Source organism: Scyliorhinus torazame, chromosome 7 (genome assembly GCF_047496885.1).
Source record: "Scyliorhinus torazame isolate Kashiwa2021f chromosome 7, sScyTor2.1, whole genome shotgun sequence".
NCBI lineage: Eukaryota > Metazoa > Chordata > Chondrichthyes > Carcharhiniformes > Scyliorhinidae > Scyliorhinus > Scyliorhinus torazame.
The window spans coordinates 121,582,694-121,604,310 of NC_092713.1; the positions used below are offsets into that span (position 1 = coordinate 121,582,694).

At 50.4% G+C, this 21,617-nt stretch overlaps 1 protein-coding gene across 2 annotated transcripts in view; it reads left to right on the plus strand.

Moving 5' to 3' along the window:
- LOC140426535 (adhesion G protein-coupled receptor D2) overlaps positions 1–21,617 on the plus strand; it is a 582,807-nt gene that overhangs the window by 288,892 nt on the left and 272,298 nt on the right. For both annotated transcript variants that reach the window (XM_072511425.1, XM_072511424.1), the window contains exon 23: positions 18,633–18,825. In XM_072511425.1, the coding sequence (XP_072367526.1) occupies positions 18,633–18,825 (193 nt within the window). The remainder of the gene's footprint in view (positions 1–18,632; positions 18,826–21,617) is intronic.

A 21,617-nucleotide genomic window follows, 5' to 3' on the forward strand; every position in this document is an offset into this window, starting at 1 on the left:
TAAGGAGTCCAAAACTGCAGAGTACTTCGTGTGCGTCTAACCAAACTTCCATACAATTGAAGGAAGACTTGGTTACTCCTGTACTGAAATCCTCTTGCAATGAGGCCAACATATCATTGCTTGCTGCACTTGCATGTTAACTTTCAGTGACTCACTGATGAGGACATCCAGTGTATATTTCCACACTTTGCAATCTCTTCCCATTTGAGAAATACTCTGTCCATCTATTCCTCCTACCAAAGTGTATAACCTCCTGTTTTTCCACATCTGGGGTGGGATTCTCCGACCCCCCGCCGGGTCGGAGAATCGCCGGGGGCTGGCGTGAATCCCGCCCCCGCCCGTTGCCGAATTCTCCCGCACCGGATATGCGGCGGGGGTGGGAATCGTGCCGTGCCGGTTGGCCCGCGATGGGCCGAAGTCCCGCTGCTGGAATGCCTGTCCCGCCGGCGAGAATCAAACCACCTCTCTTACCGGCGGGACAAGGCGGCGCGGGCGGGCTCCGTGGTCCTGGGGGGCGCGCGGGGCGATCTGGCCCCGGGGGGTGTTCCCACGGTGGCCTGGGCCGCGATCGGGGCCCACCGATCCGCAGGCGGGCCTGTGCCGTGGGGGCACTCTTTTCCTTCCGCCTTCGCCATGGCCTCCACCATGGCGGAGGCGGAAGAGACCCCCTCCACTGCGCATGTGCGGGGATGCCGTGAGCGGCCGCTGATGCTCCCGCGCATGCGTTGCCTGGCAAAGTCAGTTTCGCGCCAGCTGGCGGGGCACCAAAGGCCTTTCCCGCCAGCTGGCGGGGCGAAAATCAGTCCGGCGCGGGCCTAGTCCCTCATGGTGAGGGCTCGGCCGCTCAAGATGCGGAGACTTCCGCACCTTTGGGGCGGCGCGATGCTGGACTGATTCGCGCCGTTTTTGGCGCCGGTCGGCAGACATTGCCCCGATATCGGAACATCACACCCCTTATTCCTTCTACCATGGGCGGGATTCTCCGATATCCGCGCGATGTCCGCCAACCGGCGCCAAAAACGGCGCGAATCAGTCCCATCACCTCCGCATCTTGAGCGGCCGAGCCCTCACCTTGAGGGGCTAGGCCCGAGCCGGACTGATTTCCGCCCCCCCAGCTGGCGGGAATGGCCTTCGGTGCCCGCCAGCTGGCGCGAAACTGACTTTGCCGGGTGGCGCATGCGCGGGAGCTTCAGCGGCTGCTCACGGCATCACCGCGCATGCGCAGTGGAGGGGGTCTCTTCCACCTCCGCCATGGTGGAGACCTGGTGGAGACCAGGGGGGGTCTTATCGAAACATATAAGATTATGAAGGGAATAGATAAGATAGATGCGGGCAGGTTGTTTCCACTGGCGGGTGAAAGCAGAACTAGGGGGCATAGCCTCAAAATAAGGGGAAGTAGATTTAGGACTGAGTTTAGGAGGAACTTCTTCACCCAAAGGATTGTGAATCTATGGAATTCCTTGCCCAGTGAAGCAGTAGAGGCTCCTTCATTAAATGTTTTTAAGATAAAGATAGATAGTTTTTTGAAGAATAAAGGGATTAAGGGTTATGGTGTTCGGGCCGGAAAGTGGAGCTGAGTCCACAAAAGATCAGCCATGATCTCATTGAATGGTGGAGCAGGCTCGAGGGGCCAGATGGCCTACTCCTGCTCCTAGTTCTTATGTTCTTATTATCAATCTCCTGTGGTGGACTTTATCAAAACCCTTCTGAAAATCCAAGATACTACATCCACCGAATCCCGTTTATCAATTCTGTAAGTAACATCCCCCAAATACTGCAACAAGTTTGTCAAACATGATCTCCTATACGTAAGTCCTCGTTGACTATGTGCAATCAGATCATTATTATCCAAATGTCCATTTATCGCATTCTTTATAATAGATTCTAGTATTTTCCCTACACTGATGTATACACTGATGTAAGGTTAACAGGTCTGTAGTTTTTCTCTCTCTCGTTTCTTGACTGTGGCAGAAACAGTGGATGTCATTTGCTGCCTTCCAATCTGCAGGAACCATTCCAGAATCTCTAGAATTTTGGAAGATGATCACCAATGCATCTACTATCTCCATAACTACCACTGTCAACACTCTGGGATGCAGAATAATCAGGTTCCGGGGACCTATCAATCATTAATTTCTCCAAAACAATGTTCCTACTAATTACTAATTTTCTTCAATTCCTCATTCTCCCTTTTTCCTTAGATCTTTGATTCTGGGAGAATTCTTGTACTGTCCTCCGTGAAGACAGACAAAAAATAATCATTGGCTTCTGTATCATTTCTCTGTTCCCCATAAGTTCTCCTAACTACTTTTGTTTTTGCCAAATGTTACCTTTTTACATATCTATAGAAGCTTTTACAGTCCATTTTTAGGCGATGACCTGCAGCGGTCGTGCTGTACAACATGTTGGCGTCCGCGCATGGACCCAACCTGCCAGATAGTGCGTCCTGGGCCACCCCCTACCAGTTCCCCCCCCCAGCCCTCGCAGAAGCCCCCCACCCGGCCAACAGCACAGCTCCATCCCGACTGTGGCAGCGCTGGACACAGTTCGCAGCCGCCTCGCCAAGTTCACGAAAACTGCGAGCACACGTGTCGCACACCATCAGGAACTCGGCTCATTGGGCGCGGAGCATCGGGGGAGTCCTTCCGGTAATGTCCTGAGGCCGTCCCAACGGCGTGCGGCACACTCCTTGATGAAGCTGTTTTGAAGGGGGCGGAGCATCCGAAAACAGGCGCCGCCCCCGATTTGGTCGTATACAGGGATTCTCTGCCCGATCGCCGATTACAATATCGGCGTCGGGCAACAGAGAATCCTACCCTTGATTTTCGTTTGCTGTATTCTACGATACTCGCAATTCTCACGTTTACGACTATTTCTGGCAGCTTTATAGGTCTTTTCTTTTAGTCTTATACAATCCTTAACTTCCTTTGATAGCTGCGGATGATTGACTTTTCTTTTGGGTCTTTGTGCCTTGAAGGAATGTAAACTATGTAGTAATTATTTAAAGACCACCCATTGCCTATGTACCATATGTAGCGCACAAAGACTCCGAGAGACGAATAGAGTGAAGTCGATGAGGCTTTATTAAGCGTGACTGTTCCCCCGCAGTTCAGTAGTAGACTGCCTGCGGGGGAGGACTCCAGGTACTTATACTCCACCTTCAGGGCGGAGCTAGAGGTCAACGCCCAACCAGGACCCGGGATCTGTCAGCCAATGACATCATGGCTTCACAGTCCCACATGACCCCTAATGCATACTACCACATTCACCCCTTGTTAAAAATGAACCCGGCAGGGTGATGCTTCGCATGGTGGTAAGGGTTTACAAGGCTGGTCCTGGGAGGAAAACTTTCGCATGTTATTACAGTATGTACAAGGTTTTTTTTTTTGTTTCAAACTATTTACAGTAATCGTCAGGAAAAGACAAAATGTTCTCGTTAAAAGTCCACATATTGTACTGTTAGATCGACGCCACGAGTCGGTCGGGCGGTCTGGTCGTCCGTGTCGATCGCCTCGGCCCCGGTGGTGGTGGTGGTGCTTGTTCCGGTGTTGTCGTCTCCGGGAGCCTTACGGTTTCAGCTTGGGCTTCATTCCTGGTCGGGCCTGGGAGGAGGACTGATCCTCCTGGGAAGGGGGCGGTCGCGGGGTGCGGCGGTGGCAGGAAGGGGGGGGGGTTGGGTGATTGGTGTCGGGGGGGTGTGTGTGTTGCCGGCGGGCGCCAGATCTCGCAGGGAGACTGTCCTGTCGGCCGTCGGGGTACTCCACGTAAGCGTACTGCGGGTTCGCGTGAAGGAGGTGAACCCTTTCGACCAACGGGTCCGACTTGTGCGCCCGCACATGCTTTCGGAGCAAGATGGGTCCTGGGGCCGCCAGCCAGGTCAGCAGCGACGTTCCAGAGGAGGACTTCCTGGGGAAGACAAGGAGGCGCTCATGAGGCGTTTGGTTAGTGCTAGTACACAGTAGTGACCGGATGGAGTGGAGGGCGTACGGGAGGACCTCCTGCCACCGTGAAACTGGGAGGTCCCTGGAACGTAGGGCCAGTAGGACGGTCTTCCAGACCGTGCCGTTCTCCCTCTCTACTTGCCCGTTCCCCCGGGGGTTGTAGCTGGTCGTCCTGCTCGAGGCTATACCGTTGCTGAGCAGGAACTGGCGCAGCTCGTCACTCATGAAGGAGGACCCCCTGTCGCTGTGGACGTATGCGGGGCAACCGAACAGTGTGAATATGGTGTTCAGGGCTTTAATGACTGTGGCCACGGTCATGTCAGAACAGGCGATGGCGAATGGAAAGCGGGAGTACTCGTCCACCACATTAAGGAAGTATATGTTGCGGTCGGTGGAGGGGAGGGGTCCTTTGAAATCCAGACTAAGGCGTTCAAAGGGGCGGGAAGCCTTAATCAGGTGCGCACCATCCGGCCTGAAAAAATGCGGTTTGCACTCTGCGCAGATGTGGCAGTTCCTCGTGACTGTACGGACCTCCTCTAAAGAGTATGGGAGGTTGCGGGACTTGATAAAGTGGTAAAACCGAGTGACCCCCGGGTGGCAGAGGTCCTCGTGGAGGGTTTGGAGGCGGTTAATTTGTGCGTTGGCACATGTGCCGCGGGATAGGGCATCGGACGGCTCGTTCAGCTTTCCGGGACGATGCAAGATCTCGTAGTTGAAGGTGGAGAGCTCGATCCTCCACCTTAAGATCTTGTCGTTTTTGATTTTGCCCCGCTGTGCATTATCAAACATGAAGGCTACCGACCGTTGGTCCGTGAGGAGAGTGAATCTCCTGCCGGCCAGGTAATGCCTACAATGTCGCACAGCTTCCACTATGGCTTGGGCTTCCTTTTCCACTGAGGAGTGGCGGATTTCTGAAGCGTGGAGGGTTCGGGAGAAAAAGGCCACGGGTCTGCCCGCTTGGTTAAGGGTGGCCGCTAGAGCTACGTCGGAGGCGTCGCTCTCGACCTGGAAGGGGAGGGACTCGTCGATGGCGCGCATCGTGGCCTTTGTGATATCCGCTTTGATGCGGCTGAAGGCCTGGCAAGCCTCTGTCGACAGAGGGAAGGTCGTGGTCTGTATTAGGGGGCGGCCCTTGTCTGCGTACTGGGGGACCCACTGGGCGTAGTATGAAAAGAACCCCAGGCAGCGTTTCAGGGCTTTTGAGCAGTGCGGGAGGGGAAATTCCATGAGGGCGCGCATACGTTCGGGGTCGGGGCCTATTATCCCATTGCGCACTACGTAGCCCAGGATGGCTAGCCGGTTGGTGCTAAAAACGCACTTGTCCTCGTTGTACGTGAGGTTCAAGGCTTTAGCGGTCTGGAGGAATTTTTGGAGGTTGGCGTCGTGGTCCTGCTGGTCGTGGCCGCAGATGGTTACATTGTCGAGATACGGGAACGTGGCCCGCAACCCGTGTTGATCAACCATTCGGTCCATCTCTCGTTGGAAGACCGAGACCCCGTTTGTGACGCCAAATGGGACCCTTAGGAAATGGTATAATCGCCCGTCTGCCTCGAAGGCTGTGTACTTGCGGTTACTTGGGCGGATGGGGAGCTGATGGTAGGCGGACTTGAGGTCCACGGTGGAGAAGACCTTATATTGGGCAATCCGATTGACCATGTCGGATATGCGGGGGAGAGGGTACGCGTCTAGTTGTGTGTACCTGTTGATGGTCTGGCTATAGTCTATGACCATCCTTTGCTTCTCCCCTGTCTTTACTACTACCACCTGTGCTCTCCAGGGACTATTGCTGGCCTGGATTATGCCTTCCTTTAGTAGCCGCTGGACTTCGGACCGAATGAAGGTCCGGTCCTGGGCGCTGTACCGTCTGCTCCTAGTGGCGACGGGTTTGCGATCCGGGGTGAGGTTTGCAAACAAGGATGGGGGTTGCACCTTGAGGGTTGCGAGGCCGCAGATAGTGAGTGGGGGTATTGGGCCGCCGAATTTGAAGGTTAGGCTCTGTAGGTTGCACTGGAAGTCTAATCCCAGTAATGTGGGGGTGCAGAGTTGGGGAAGGACGTAGAGCCTGTAGTTTTTGAACTCCCTCCCTTGCACCGTTAGGGTAACTATGCAGAAGCCTTTGATCTGTACGGAGTGGGATCCTGCAGCTAGGGAAATCTTTTGTGCGCTGGGATGGATGGTCAAAGAACAGTGTCTTACCGTGTCGGGGTGGATAAAGCTCTCCGTGCTCCCGGAGTCGACTAGGCATGGTGTCTCGTGCCCGTTTAACAGCACCGTTGTCGTCGTCGTCTGGAGCGTCCGGGGCCGAGCTTGGTCCAGCGTCATTGAAGCGAGACGTGGTTGTAGTGGTTGAGCGTCTTCTTCGAACCCCGTGGAGCCGTCGACACTGGGGTCCGTTGTTGCTGTCCAAGATGGCGTCGGGGGTGAACAAGATGGCTGCCCCCATGCATCGCACATGGCTGGGGGGTCACAAGATGGCGGCGGGGGTGGACAAAATGGCCGCCCCATGCGTCGCACAGGTCTGGGGTGGTCCAAGATGGCGGCGCCCTTCCTCATCTCGTGGTGGCTGGGACCCAAAATGGCGGCGTCTGCGGGTCGCACATGGGGCGCTGGGGGGGTTGGGAAGCATTAGGAACGCGCGGGGCTCCGTCTTCTCTGGGGACAGCGGTGGTCGGGACCCAAATTGGTAGCGCCGGCGGGTCATACGTGGGGCGCGGGGGGGGTTTGGGGAGCGTTAGAGACGCGCAGAACTCCCTCTTCTCCGTGGAGAGCGGTGGTCGGGACCCAAAGTGGTAGCGCCGGCGGGTCATACATGGGGCGCGGGGGGGGGGGGTTGGGGAGCGTAAACGGCGTGCAGGGCTCCCTGTTCTCCCGGGACAGCGGTGGTCGGGACCCAGAGTGGCTGCGCCTGCGGGTCGTACATGGGGCGCTGGGGGGGTTGGGGAGCGTAAACGGTGTGCAGGGCTCCCTGTTCTCCCGGGACAGCGGCGACCTCGCGGGACCGGCACACAGCCGCGAAATGGCCCTTTTTCCCGCAGCTCTTACAGATCGCTGCGCGGGCCGGGCAGCGCTGCCGGGGGTGTTTCGCCTGGCCGCAGAAATAGCAGCGGGCACCCCCGGTGCGACTTGGCGTTTGGACCGCGCAAGCCTGTGGGGTGTCCGGGGCGGGGGGGGGGGTGGGTTTGTCGCGACGGGTACGTACGGAGCCCAATGGGCTGCAGCGCGGTCGGGGCCGTAGGCGCGGGTATTTCGCGCGGCCACGTCTTGGGAGGCTGCTAGGGCCCGTGCCTCTGAGAGTCCTAGCGACTCTTTTTCTAGAAGTCTTTGGCAGATTTGGGAGGAGTTCATACCTGCCACAAAAGCATCGCGCGTTAACATGTCTGTGTGTTCATTTGTGTTCACCGACGGGCAGCTGCAGGCTCGTCCCAAAATTAGTAGCGCGGCGTAGAATTCATCTATCGATTCTCCGGGACTTTGCCGTCTCGTTCCGAGTTGATAGCGAGCGTAGGTCTGGTTTACTGGGCGGACATAGAGACTTTTTAGTGCTGCGAACGCCGTCTGGAAATCCTCTGCGTCTTCGATGAGAGAGAAAATCTCCGTGCTTAACCTCGAGTGCAGGACCTGTAGTTTTTGGTCTTCTGTGACCCGGCCGGTGGCCGTTCTGAGGTAGGCCTCGAAACAAGTCTGCCAATGCTTGAAAGCTGCTGCCGCGTTCACTGCATGGGGGCTGATCCTCAGGCATTCCGGGATGATCCCGAGCTCCATAGTCCTTTAGTCACGCTTAATAAATTGTAGCGCACAAAGACTCCGAGAGACGAATAGAGTGAAGTCGATGAGGCTTTATTAAGCGTGACTGTTCCCCCGCAGTTCAGTAGTAGACTGCCTGCGGGGGAGGACTCCAGGTACTTATACTCCGCCTTCACGGCGGAGCTAGAGGTCAACGTCCAACCAGGACCCGGGATCTGTCAGCCAATGACATCATGGCTTCACAGTCCCACATGACCCCTAATGCATACTACCACACCATATACCTTATACTGAATTTTCCCAGTCCACCTCAACCAACCTGCCCCTCATTTCCTTTGTTCAGATTTAACACCTTAGCTTTATTCATAGAATTTACAGAACTTACAGTGCAGAAGGAGGCCATTTGGCCCATCGAGTCTGCAGCGGCTCTTGGAAAGAGCGCTCTACCCAAGCCCACACCTCCACCCTATCCCCTATCCCCATAACCCAGTAACCCCACCCAACACTAAGGGCAGTTTTAGACACTAAGGGCAATTTAGCATGGCCAATCCACCTAACCTGCACATCTTTGGTCTGTGGGAGGAAGCCGGAGCACCCGGAGTAAACCCACGCACACATGGGGAGAACGTGCAGACTCCGCACAGACAGTGACCCACGCCGGGAATCGAACCTGGGACCCTGGAGCTGTGAAGCAATTGTGCTAACCACCATGCTACCGTGCTGGCCTCGATTGAACTTTAGATTGAACTACCTCACAGTCAAACATAATGTAAAATTCAATCATATTCTAGTCATTCATCCCTAAAGATTCATTTGCAACAAGATTATTAATTAACGGGACTTCCGGTGATGGGGATATGCTGAGTAGCCCAACATCAGGTGGCACTCCTCCTAAGAACCCAAAATTGGGTTATTTTACTCAAAATAGCCCAATACAGGGAAGAAGGTATACCCTCACCCTTTCTAACAACAGCACAAGAGAAGATGCCGAGCAACAGTGGCTCCAAAGATCATAAAAAGACAAAAGGCAGTAGAAACCAGGAGAAGCAGGCAGTCGAGACGGTGGACACATGAGGTGATGATGTGCTGGCCACACCAGAATGAGAGACTGGCAAATCACACATGGGGCTCTCCCTTGCCGAAGGGTGGATGGAGAAAGTTCCTCTCCAGGGAGCGAAGGGAACTCGCAAGAGATAAAGACTGACATTCAAGCTGCGGTCAAGGTAGCAGTCGTGGCCCAGGCCATCATGCAGAGAGGCCCAGGGGAGCACATCAAAGAACTAGGAAAAGCCTCAACAGATCAGAGCAACCGGATCGTGACCCTAGGGAAATCGAGAGGTTGGTTGTGACGCAGGGAAGTCTGATAGGGAAAGTAGAAGACCAAAGGACTGGTCATGGTGCCAGAACAAAAGGATAGTGGGCCTGCCGGAAGGGATCGAAGGCAGGGACCTCATGGACTATGTGGCCCAGATGTTGGGAAACCTGGTGGGAAGGGACAGCTTCCCCAACCCACCAGAAATATACAGAGCCAACCGGTTACTCCGGCCGAAACCCAAGGCCGGGGAGCAGATGACGATAATGGCCAAAATGTACTGATACAAAGATCAGGAAAGAGTCCTGTGCTAGGCCAGGCAACCAAGGACCTGCAACTGGGAAGGGCACCAGATCAGGACATACCAGGACATTAGACAGACCTGGCCAAGCGCTGGGTGGAGTTCAACAGGGCGAAGATGGCCCTGTGCAAGAGCAAAGTGAAGGTTGGGATGCTTTACTCGGCTAAACTCTTAGTCACATTCCAGAACAGGGAGCTTTTCTTCACGACCCCTGCAGATGCGGACAAATTTGTCCAGGAAAACGGACTGGGAAACGGCAGCAAAGGCAATGGTGAAAAGATCACCGAAGGGACAGAATTAACCTGAGAAATACTTTGCACGGACTGCACTGCCTCGCTCTGAATACGGGAACCAAAACGTAGGAAGGAAGAGACGAGGGCAGGGGAGCACAGGAGAGGGTGAGGAGGAAAATAGGAGGGGAACCATATAGCGGGTGAGGTGTAGGCACTTTACTGAACCCAGGAGGAGTCTACCAAACTACCAGGCAAGTTAGCACCATGAGGTAGGAGCAAGGGGGGACCTTGGTGCATATCCTGCAGAGGAGAGAGTGCCTGGCAACGGGGGTGGGGTACACAACACCAATTGGGGGCAGCTAGGGGATTAAACGGGGGAAGGAGAATAGGGAGGGGGACACTAATAGAGGAGGCGGCGAAGACAAGGGGCGGGAAAGAATCGTAGGGGGACCATAGGAACAAGGATGGTTAGGGCTCTAGGCTGGCTACAACAGGCCACGTGTGGCGAGTTGGGACACAATAGCATCACAAGCAGCCACTTTGGAGGGTCGAACCCCAAAACAGGGAAGGCCTTTAATATGGGAAAGGAACTCTGCACATTCATGGAGCAAATGGGAGCAATGGACCCATGGAGGTTCACTCACCTAGGGGAGAAGGAATTCTCCTTCTAAGTATATAACCTATACACCTGGATTGACTTCTTTGTAGTGGGGAAATCGGTGCTTCCAGGGATAGTAAGAGCGGAATACTCCACAATCATAATCTCTGACCACGCTCCACAGTATTTGGATATGAGGTTGGAGCCAGGCTGTGCCCCCCTACCACCCCACGGAGGTTGGACACGGCCCTCCTGGCCGACAAGGCTTTCTGCGAGAAAATATCACAGGCCATATATGAGCATATTACTAACAACTGGAGTGGGGAGGCCTCACCCTCCACATTCTGGGAGGCACTGAAGGCTATGATCAAGGGTGCAATTATTGCCTAAAAAGCACGAAAAGACAAGGACGAGAGTGTGGCTCGGCAACAGCTAGTCAAGTCCATACTGGAGGTGAACCAGCAATACTTTGTGGGCCCGAACCATAGAGCTCCTTGCGGAGAGGTAAAAGCTACAAATGGACTTTGACCTGCTCTCCATGAGGAAAGCAGGCACTGGGGACCCGATACGAGCACGGAGGCAAAGCCAGCCGCCTGCAGGCTCACCTGCTAAGAAAGCAGACAGCTACAAGAGAAATAGCTCAGATTAGAGACAGCAGGGGAAACTGGTAGTGGAGCCAGAAAAGGTCAACGAGGCATTTGAGGACTTCGACCAGGGGCTGTACACTTTTGAGCCCTCCGAAGGGGACTCGGGGATGAAGCAGTTCCTTGATGGATTGGACATGCCAGTTGTGGGGGAGGATAAGAAGCACCATTAAAACTGTGAGAAGTCATGGAGAGCATCAACTCCATGGAGGCGGGGAAGGCGCCGGGACCTGACGGATTCCCGGCGGACCTCTACAAACAATTCTCGATAGCACTGGCCCTGCAACTGCGGGAAATGTTCATGGACTCACTGGCGAGAGACACCCTGCTGCCTACAGTAGCACAAGCCTCAATCTCGCTGATACCCAAAAAGGGCAAAGACTCAACACAGTATGGGTCCTACAGACCCATTTCGCTGCTCAATGTAGACACGGAAATCCTAGCCAGGTGACTGGACAACTACGTACCAGAGGTGGTTGCAGGGGACCAGACGGGCTTTGTTAAGGGTAGACAGCTGAACATGATAATGACCCCGCCCAGGAGGCAGAGAGCACAGATTCCCGCTCTATGCAGATGACCCGCTCCTCTACGTCGCAGACTGCCATTTAAACAGGTCCAACACAAATTCCGCTACCTGAGGAACCAAATCGCCTCGACTGGACACGGATCCCCAAGTGGAACCTGGCCAGCCTGGTGGAGGAAGTCAAAAAGGACCTGAAGAGGTGGGACAAACTCCCACTCTCCCTGGCGGGGAGGTGCAGATGATCAAGCTTAACATACTGCCCAGGTTCATCTTCCTATTTAGATCCATCCCGATCTACATCACCAAGGCCTTTTTCAACTCAGTAAAAAAAAAGATCGTAGTGTTTGTGTGGGGGGGCGGGGGAAGAAACCAAGGATCCCCATAAAAGTCCTGCAAAGAACGAGAAGCATGGGGAGCCTCCTCCTCCCAAACCTGCAATATTACCATTCGGCAGCAACAGCGGAAAGAGTAAAGAGAAGGATAAAGGAACCGGAAGCTGAATGGGGAAGAATGAGGAGTGTTTCAGCACAGGGGACATCCCTCTGAGCCCTGGCCAAGGCAGCGCTCCCGTCCCCACTGATGAAGAACTCAACAAGCCCAGAGCACAATCGTGATTGTCATAATATACACCAGTATATCATGGTGCAGACACACACTGATGGACACACAGCGGGACCAATCAACACACATAACACCGCAACCAATCACCAGTTAGAGCACACGCACTATAATGATAGGGGGCATCAGAGTTCCTGCTCATTCGAGATGCAGCCTCCCAGTAGGACAGAGCTTACAGCTTGCAGCACAGATCTTCACCATGTGCTGAGTGCTTAGACTGGTTAGGACAAGGCATCGGTCTTTAGTTCAATCTAATATCCTGTTAACCCACAGTGACAGTATGTTCAACAGTTTCTGACTTGATAAAATAGTGTTGTACTATTTTAAGTCTTGGTGGCCTGTATGTGTTCCACAGATCCCAAGCACCCAACACATCAGTGATAGCCACACTCTGGTTGTGGAACCAACTAAGGCAGCACTTCGGTCTAACCAAAAATGTCCATCAAGCGCTCCATCTGCAACAATCATAGGTTCGTGCCAGCCAAAAAGTGGATGCCATCATCAAAAGGTGGCGACAGGACACGGGTGTAATGTTCTTGTCGGATGACCTAATTTATAGTTCAAGAACTCTTGTAGCTAAAGCTATAAACAATTTATTAATATTAACTGTGGGTCATCTATAAACAAAACAACAGATGAGTAACAATATGATCATGCACAAGCAACCTCTCTCCCAGCTCTCCAGTCAGTCTGAGGTCACCTGACTCTAACATTCACTTACATACTAATGAGACTCCTAGTGGTCAGTCGGTGAATTACAACATAACCATGATATCACTACAGGGGGGGAACACTGCCAGTTAGGGACTTCTACATAGACAACAGACTGACAGCACTGGAGGAACTGAGTAGGGAAGTTCCAACTGACCGGGGGAAACTAGTTAAGATACGTGCAAATTAAAAAGTTCCTATGTAGGGAAACAAAGACATACCCGCAAGTGCCGCAACAATCGTTCTTGGAGGACCTACTGGACATGGACAACTTGGGGGTGGAAACAGCCAGTGGACCTGTATGGGCAACTACTGGGAAAGGCACGCTCTCCACTGGACGAGACCAGAGAAAAATGGGAGGAATACCTAGGGTTTGAATTTGGGTGTGGACTCTGGAGTGAAGCACTGCACAGGGTCATCTCCACCTCCACTTGTGCAAGGCTAAGCCTAATGCAGCTGAAAGTGGTGCACAGAGGACACTTAACCAGATCCCGAATGAGCAGGTTCTTCTGGAGGTGGAGGACAATGTGAATAGTGCCAGGGAGGCCCAGCCAACCACACCCAAATGTTCTGATCATGCCCCAGACTTGTTGGGTTCTGGACAGCCTTCCTCGAGGCAGGCAATGTCCAATGTTGTGGGGATGAGGGTGGAGCCATGCCCAAAAGTGGCAGTCTTCAGGGTATCAGAACAACCAGAGCTCTTTATGGGGAGGAGGGCCGATGCCCTACCCTGTGCCTCCCTAATCGTCCACCGAAGAATCTGCTCAGCTAGGGATCGGCAGCATCACCCAAAGCTGTGGACTGGCTGTCCGACCTATCGGATTTTCTCCAATTGAAGAAAGAGGGTTTCCACAAGACATGGAGGCCATTCACCAACCTGTAACAAGTCCTGTTTGTGGCCAGCAACCAATAAACCAATAAAGGGGGAGGGGGGGGATCCACAGAAGAACCACAGACACAAATAGAAAGTGAGAGGGGGCGTTGGGGTGGGGGGGGGGGGGGGGGGGGGGGAGAGGAGGGAGGGAACAAAGAGGCACAGAACCAAACCATACCCCATGCGAGCAACTTAGCACAAAGCAACATACTTAACACTACTCTACCCCAATAGGTCCAGATTTGATGAACCAATGAACAAAGAAGACACACCAGATAACAAGAAGGGCCGGGGGAACGTGGGACAGCGGGGGAGTAGGGATCAGGAGGCCAAGTCAAAACTGGGCACTTATAAAAAAATGTGAATTGTAACCGATGAATATCGTTTCTGTGTATGTTCACTTTTATCTTTGTTTTGTTAAAAAGAAAACCCTAATAAAAACATTTTTAAAACAAGATTACACAATACTGGGAATAGTAGTAGGATTACTGCTCTTGAAATCATTCTTTTTAATTTTCTTCCTAACTCCCTAACATTTGCTTATAGGACCTCATCCACCTTCCTACCAATGTCGTTACTATATGTGGACCACAACCTCTGGCTTTTCACGCTCCCCTAGAAGGACATCTTGCAGCACTCCATGACATCCTTGACCTTGGCACCCGGGAGTCACACTTACTGCTGCAGAAGTGCTTGTCTGGTCCCTTGATTATTTAATTCCCTGTCACTAAAGATCTTCCAGTCTTCCTCCCGTCCTGTGTGGCTGAGCCACCCGTGGTGCCACAGACTTGGGTCTGGCTGCAGTCCCCTGAGAAACCATCGCCCTCACCAGCATCCAAAATGGAAAACTGATTATCAAGCGAAATTGACTCAGGTAACTCCTGCACTACCTGCCTGGTTCTCTTAGACTGCCTGGTGGTCACCCATTTCCCCCTCTACCTGTATGCTCCTAACCTGCAGTGTGACCACCTCCCTAACCATGCTATCCATGTGGTTCTGTGCCTTGCGGATGTATCACAGTGATCCATTCGCCACTTCAGTCCCAAACCCAGCGCCTCAAGCTTCTGCAGTTAGGTGGACGACAGTTCCTGCAGATGTGTTCTCCAAGGATACATGGAGCGGGATTCTCCCAGCCCCGTGCCGGCCGGAGAATCCCCGCAACCGTGCCACGCCACCCTGACGCCGGCACGCGATTCTCCTCTGAGCGGAGAATCGGCGCCCCAAACACGTCGCCGCCGGTCGTGGGCCGCTCTATGCGGCTGGGCCGCCGATTCTCCGGGCCGCACTAAAAAGGCAGGGGGGGGAGGGGGGCTTTGACTCCAGGGGTGCCTCTGATGGGACCTGGCCCGTGATCGGGGCCCACAAATCGGCGGGCCGACCTCTCGCTCCCCGTGCCTATTTTCATACACGCCGGCCCCTGAACTCCCGCGCCATGTGGCGTCGGAGCCGACACGCCGGAATGGGAGGCTGGAGCGGCGTGAACCACTCCAGCGCCATGCTGGCCCCCTGTAGGGACCAGAATCGGTACTCCCAGCGGCCCGTTCATGCCGTTGTGAAACGTGATGGCATTTCCGACGGCATGGACACTCTGCCGCCGAATGGGAGAATCCCGCCCAAGGCATGTCAAGTTTCCCCACATACCTCAAATGTACATTGTACTCTGCCACGCTGAGCGGCAATACCATAACTTAAATTATTTATTTCAATTAGAATAACTTAGCAGTTACCCGCCTATCAGCTTCCTCCCTGTAACAAAGAAAATGTCATCTGCTGGAGACAGAAAAAAGGTAGAAAAGGAAAGGAGCACCTAACTCATCAAACTCCCAATGTCACTCCCCAAACTCCCACTTCACACTCAAAGCAGCATTTTTCACTATCTGCGCAGATAAGGTCGCACTGTTTATATGCTCCCTGAAAAACAACTGATCCGAGCTTCGAAAACCAGTTTAAGCCAGCTCTCAGTGAGCTTGTATATCGCCACTAGGCATTGTCTCTGGGCAGGCTGTCTGGAAGAGGTTAGGCCTCATTAAAGGTGGTCCTAAAAGACACTAGAAAATCCTCCCAAGATAATATTCAGGGAATCACTGATTATCAAGCAAAATTGACTCGGGGGACTCCTGCACTACTTGTCTGGTTCTCTTAGACTATCTGGTGGTCACCCATTTCCCCCTCTACCTGTATGCTCCTAACCTGCAGTGTGACCACCTCCCTAACCACGGGGCGTTAAATGCATCTCCGACCTCATGTATGTGGAAGCCTGTGCGGTTGTGAAGGGCTTCTTGAAAAATATCATCAGGGACTCCATCATCCACACTGGACATGCTAAACACAAGACTGTGACCGTCATGGATGTGGTTTATACTCTGAAACATCAGGGTTGAACCCTCAATGGATCCTGTGGTTGAGAACTGTTAAGAAAACATCTCAGAAAGCCTGAATACCTGTTTCAAGGCTGGAATAAAACTTACTTTCTCTTAACTTAAAGTAATTTTTAGTTAATTTCTAAATTGAAGAAAAAAATTAGACTTAAGATGGAAATTAACTCTTAGAACTCACTCAGCACGCATCAGCTCTGAGATATAGATAGTAGTACAGAATAAATTCCCGTACCAGCCTCCCCGAACAGGCGCCGGAATGTGGCGACTGGGGGCTTTTCACAGTAACTTCATTTGAAGCCTACTTGTGACAATAAGTGATTTTCATTTAATTTAATTTCATAAAGAAATCAGAATGGCTGCGGTGAATTAATATCCGATGCTGGACTGCTCCAAATCAGACAAATAGAATGACTCCTTGCCAGTCAATATCTGAATCTTTATGTTTGCTCACACAGCTAGAGTTCCACTATCATTGGGATAATACCGTGGTATTTGCTTGTCTGGCATCCAGAGGGTAGTAGAAAGTGGTATTTAAGTTCTTTCTGTATTTATCCTTTATTTGGACTCCTGAAATATCTGAATGCGATCAATGATTTTTTTTTTCATTATTAGGCCTTAAATAGGTCCATGTTGCTCAAATACCAAAGAAGAACGCACTTATATGTATAAACTGCTTTTTGCCTCCTTGCGGTGTACCAAAATGTTTCATATCCAATGATTATTATTGAGGCAAAGTCGCTGTTGGTTTTTAGTTGAACGTAGCAGTCCTATTGTGGAATGAGATAAATAAACAATTCATTTTGGCTGGGTTAGTTGGGAGTAACCCCATGCTCTTTGGGCAGTACGATGGGATCAGAGAAGGTGAATGAGGAGCTGGATTAATGTTCTATCAAAAAATACAATGTAGAACTCCCTCGGTACTGCACTGAAGTGCCTGCCTAGATTGCGCTCAGGTGCTGAAACTGGATTTGAACCTACATCCTTTTGGCTCAGATCTGTGAGTGCCATCACTGAATTAGATCGATGATTAAATAATCCGGGCTATCTAATTACATCAAATAATGTAGTTACGAATTGTAGTTGACACTGGGTAATAGCTCAATAGGGACAAAAAACTTATGAAAAACTTGGTCTTAACAGTTGATAATTCTCAGGAATGATAACACAATAGTTACGTTACTGAATTAATAACCCAGAGGCCTGGTCTAATGATCCAGAGACATGAGTTCACATACCACCATGACAGCTGGGGAATTTAGATTCAGTTAATTAAATAACTCTGGAATTAAAAAGCGAATATCAGCAATGGTGATTGTGTAATGATAGGATTGTTCTAAAAAACAATCTGGTTCAGTAATGTCCTTCAGGGAAGGAAATCTGCTGTCCTTACCTCATGTGACCTACATGTGACTCGAATCGCACAGCAATGCGATTGATGCTTAATTACCCCTGTAACTGGCCATTGGGGTGTGTAGAGAGGCATGGGCTGGCATGAAGGGTATGGGTAGAAGGGTTTGAGGGGGCATGGGGAATGTGTGGGGGTAATGAGAGCTGTAGGGCTTTTTTTATTTGTTTTATGGCTTTTTTGAAAATCTTGGACACCGTGCTGGGGCATTGGCTTTCCGCCCAGCTTCTGCACTCACTCCAGGGATGATGGGCCCAATTTCCATAGAACGCCGCCACCCCCTGAATAAAATTCGTACCTTCTCGGGTCAGATTTGCAGAGCCCGGGAAGGCCCGACTCTACGTTCCTGACACTGGAACAGAGCTCCAGGCCTTGGGAGATGACCACATTTGACCAGACATCAGTTTAAAATAAGCTCCAGGGATTTCCTTTCCCTCCAGTCAAAAACCACCAATGGAAAGATTGATATAGGCACTGGTGCTAGCTGGTTATTGTTGTGGGGAATTGTTGTATATCAAATCTAGAAGTGTCGCCACAATGTTAGCCATTTTGGAAGCGTTCGAGAGTGTCCAGACATGCCCAGTTAAAATAACTTGTTTACTGGGTTGTAATACTCAGAAAAACCAGCATTCCATATATCATGGTGACGAAGGCCTTTCAGCAACTTGCAGTTCCAGTTTGGCCTGCAAGTTCCAGCAGCATTTGTGATTCCTCATTCCCGTCAATATTTCCAGCTTTCAGCTAATTTTCTGAGATACCATTAACTGATACAGATAAATAACTACACTTTGAAGACTGGATGCACTTTACAGGGTACACACCTGAAGCAACAATAAACCTGCGCTTTCTCTTTCTAAATACTGACTGGCCTGTTGTGTATTTCTAGAATTTTCTGTTTTGATTTCTGCTTTTCCGAATTTTCATTCCGTTCTTTTCTCTTTTCTATTCTAAGATCATTTGCAGTGTTGTATTTTTTTTTCAAAATTTAGAGTACCCAATTCATTTTTTCCAATTAAGGGGCAATTTAGCGTGGCCAATTCACCGACCCTGCACACCTTTGGGTTGTGGGGGCGATACCTACGCAAACACGGGGAGAATATGCAAACTCCACACGGACAGTGACCCAGAGCTGGGATCGAACCTGGGGCCTCGGCGCCGTGAGGCAGCAGCGCTAACCACTGTGCCACCGTGCTACCGTGCAGTGTTGTACATTTAAAAATAAAATAGGGCGATTCGCTTTTGTATGAGATGTCTGACTGAAAAGTTCTCAAAGGGCTAAAACCTGATTCTGAATTTGAATTCAGTGAGATCAACAAATAATTCAAACCTTATTTGTGTTCTGTTTTACAGAACTGTGCTACCTCTCGACCATCAAGCTCTTTGACCAGCTCCAGACCTGCTAGTTCACCTGTGACAGGGTCGGAAAGCCTTGCTAAAGATGATGGGCCACAGGTTACAGATGGAGCCAACCTGCAAGGCATTTGCAAAATGTCTTTCTATGACAACAGTGTCATATATGAAAATCCAGCCGCTACTAATGAGAGTGAGTTTTGTTTTAGCTGTGTCTTTTGAGTTACAACTGTTGTCTGTTGATACACAACCTTTTTTCAGAAATATCAAATAAAATGTCAATGTAAAGTGATCAGAATATTGAATTATTCAGTGAAAGCACTCATAAATATCTGAAAAATGTTGGATTTGGTAAACTACCAGGCTATTTCCCAAATGTAGTAGTGCACTTGTTATGTGGCGTCAAAGAGATTGTTTTGTATGGATTCTCTTTCTCTTTCATGAGGGTTACAGAGAATTATGGAGGAGAATATACCCATCAGATGGTGAGTAATATCAGAGATTATAGGATATCAGAAAACGAATAATATCAGAGATTATAGTGAGGCTTTTATAAAATCATTGAAGAATCATAGAATGGTTACAGCACAGAAGGAGCCCACTTAGCCTGCCAGCAATTGATCAAGTGCTATACCCCTGCCTTTCCCCTGTCGCCCTGCAATATTTTCCTCTTCAGATAATGATAAAATTTTCTTTTGAAAGCCACAATGGAATCTGGCTCAACAACAGTCTCAAGCAGTGCATTCTAGATCCTAACCACTCACTCTTTAAAAAAAAAAATTCCCTCGTATTGCCATTGCTTGTTTTGCCAATCACCTTAAATCAGTGTCCTGGATCTTATCCAATCAAAACAATTCCTCGCGGTCTATTCTGTCCACAGCCCTTATGATTTTTCATTCCTCTATCAAATCATTTCTCAACCTTCTCTTCTCCAATGAGAACAGCCCCAGCTTCTGCAATTTGCATATATAAATTAAGTTCCTCATCCCAGGCACTATCTTTTCTGAATGCGATGAATGGAGGAATTTCTTTTTTTTTAAGTATGTTTATTGAAGTTTTACATCAGAAAATAACGAACAAGCGACCAATGAGAACGCAAGAGTGCAGAAACAAACATTACAAGCAAAAATAAAACAAAAACATCATAATTAAACTTAAACAGATCTAACTATCCCCCCCCCCCCCCTCTCCTCCCAACAGCTGACGGTGTCTAGATCTCAGGTAGAACACCTCCACTGACCCCCTAATGGTGCATTTAATTTTCTCCAAGTGTAGAAATTATATTAAATCGCCCAACCAGGCAGAAGCACTGAGCGGAAGGGGGGGACCTCCAACTAAGGAATATTTGCCTCAGGGCAATCAGTGAGGCAAAGATGACAACATCTGCCCCGACCCCAGAATAAAACATCGGTGAATCCAAAACCCCAAATTTGGCTACCAATGGACATGGGCTTCAATCCACCCGGATTATCTACGACATAGTGTTAAAAAAGGAAGCCCAGAAGCTGGCGAGTTTGGAGCAAGACCAAAACATATGCGCGTGGTTGGCTGGGCAAGAAAGCAGTCTCATCTGTCCTGAACATTTGGAAAAACCTCACTCATCCTTGCCTTGGTCAAGTGCATCGTGAACTGAATTAGGCTCAACCGGGCACATGAGAACGTGGAGTTGACCCTGTAAAGGACCTCCCTCCAAGCTTCACTAGTAAGTCACTTTCCCGCATTGCCCTTATCCCGTGGGGTGGGATCCGATGCGAGAATATAGCCATATCGGTCCGAAATAGACCCCTCACCATGCTGAAAAAGGATAAAATCCTCTTCAGCAACGAGGAAAGTGGAACCAAAGGAAAGGAAAGGGGAAACCTTACGCGAAAAGTTACAAACTTGAAAATAAAGAAAAAGGCTAGAATCTGGGTAGCTGAAATTTGTCAGCCAGCTCTCTAAAACCGGCAAACCTCCTCTCTACAAATAGATTCCCCAAATTCTCAAGTCCATTTGCTTTCCAAGATTCAAATGTTGAGCCCAATCCAGAAGGTAAGAAAAGGTGATTGTTACAAATAGAGGCCAGTGAAGACAGGGAAAGGAGCTTAAAATGTTGCCAAAGCTGTGAAGAGACCACCACTAGTGGGGGAAAAGGGCAACAGTGCAGTAATTATGCCTTGGAAAGTAGAAGTAGTGCAAGAGCAAGTCATCATTTGGTCCCAAATAGAATTGGGGTCACTGATCCACAACAGAATGTTTTGGATGATAATAGCCCAATAATAAAACAAATTTGGGAGAGCCAAGCCCTGTCTATCTGTGCCTTTGGAGTAGAATGCTGCGGAGTCTGCATTCTTACCCAGCCAAATAAAAGCAGATGCTATCTAAATAAAAAAGGATTTTGGTAGAAAAATGGGGAGAAATTGAAAGAAAAATAGAAATCTAGTAAGTACAAAACCTAGGAGGTACATTCATTTAAATTGTTTGGATCCTACCCACCAGAGATGGAGGAAAGTGTTCCACCTCTGTAAGTCCATTTTAGCATTATTAATCAGGCTTGAGTAATTTAACTTATGAAGTGAGGCCCAATTGTAGACCACCAGAACCCCAAAATAGCGAGAGGTGGAAAGGTCTCACCCCTACCGAGATTTAATTTATAGCCAGAAAAGGAGCCGTAGGTACTAAGCATCTTCATAATGCCGCCTATGGAGGGAGTTAGAATCATAGAATCCCTACAGTACAGAAGGAGGCCATTCGGCCATCGGGTCCGCACTGACTCCGAAAGAGCACCCTACCTAGGCCAAAGCTCCCACCCTATCCCAGTAACCCCACCTAACCATTTTGGACACTGAGGGGCAATTTAGCATGGCCAGTCCACCTAACCTGCACATCTTTGGACTGTGGGGCTGCTGGCAGGGAGGAAAAAGCTCCAACTGGAATTTAGCCTGCTCTCTACTTGGAAAGCAGTGAACCAGCTCCGCCAGGCATGGGAAACATTTTTATTAACAC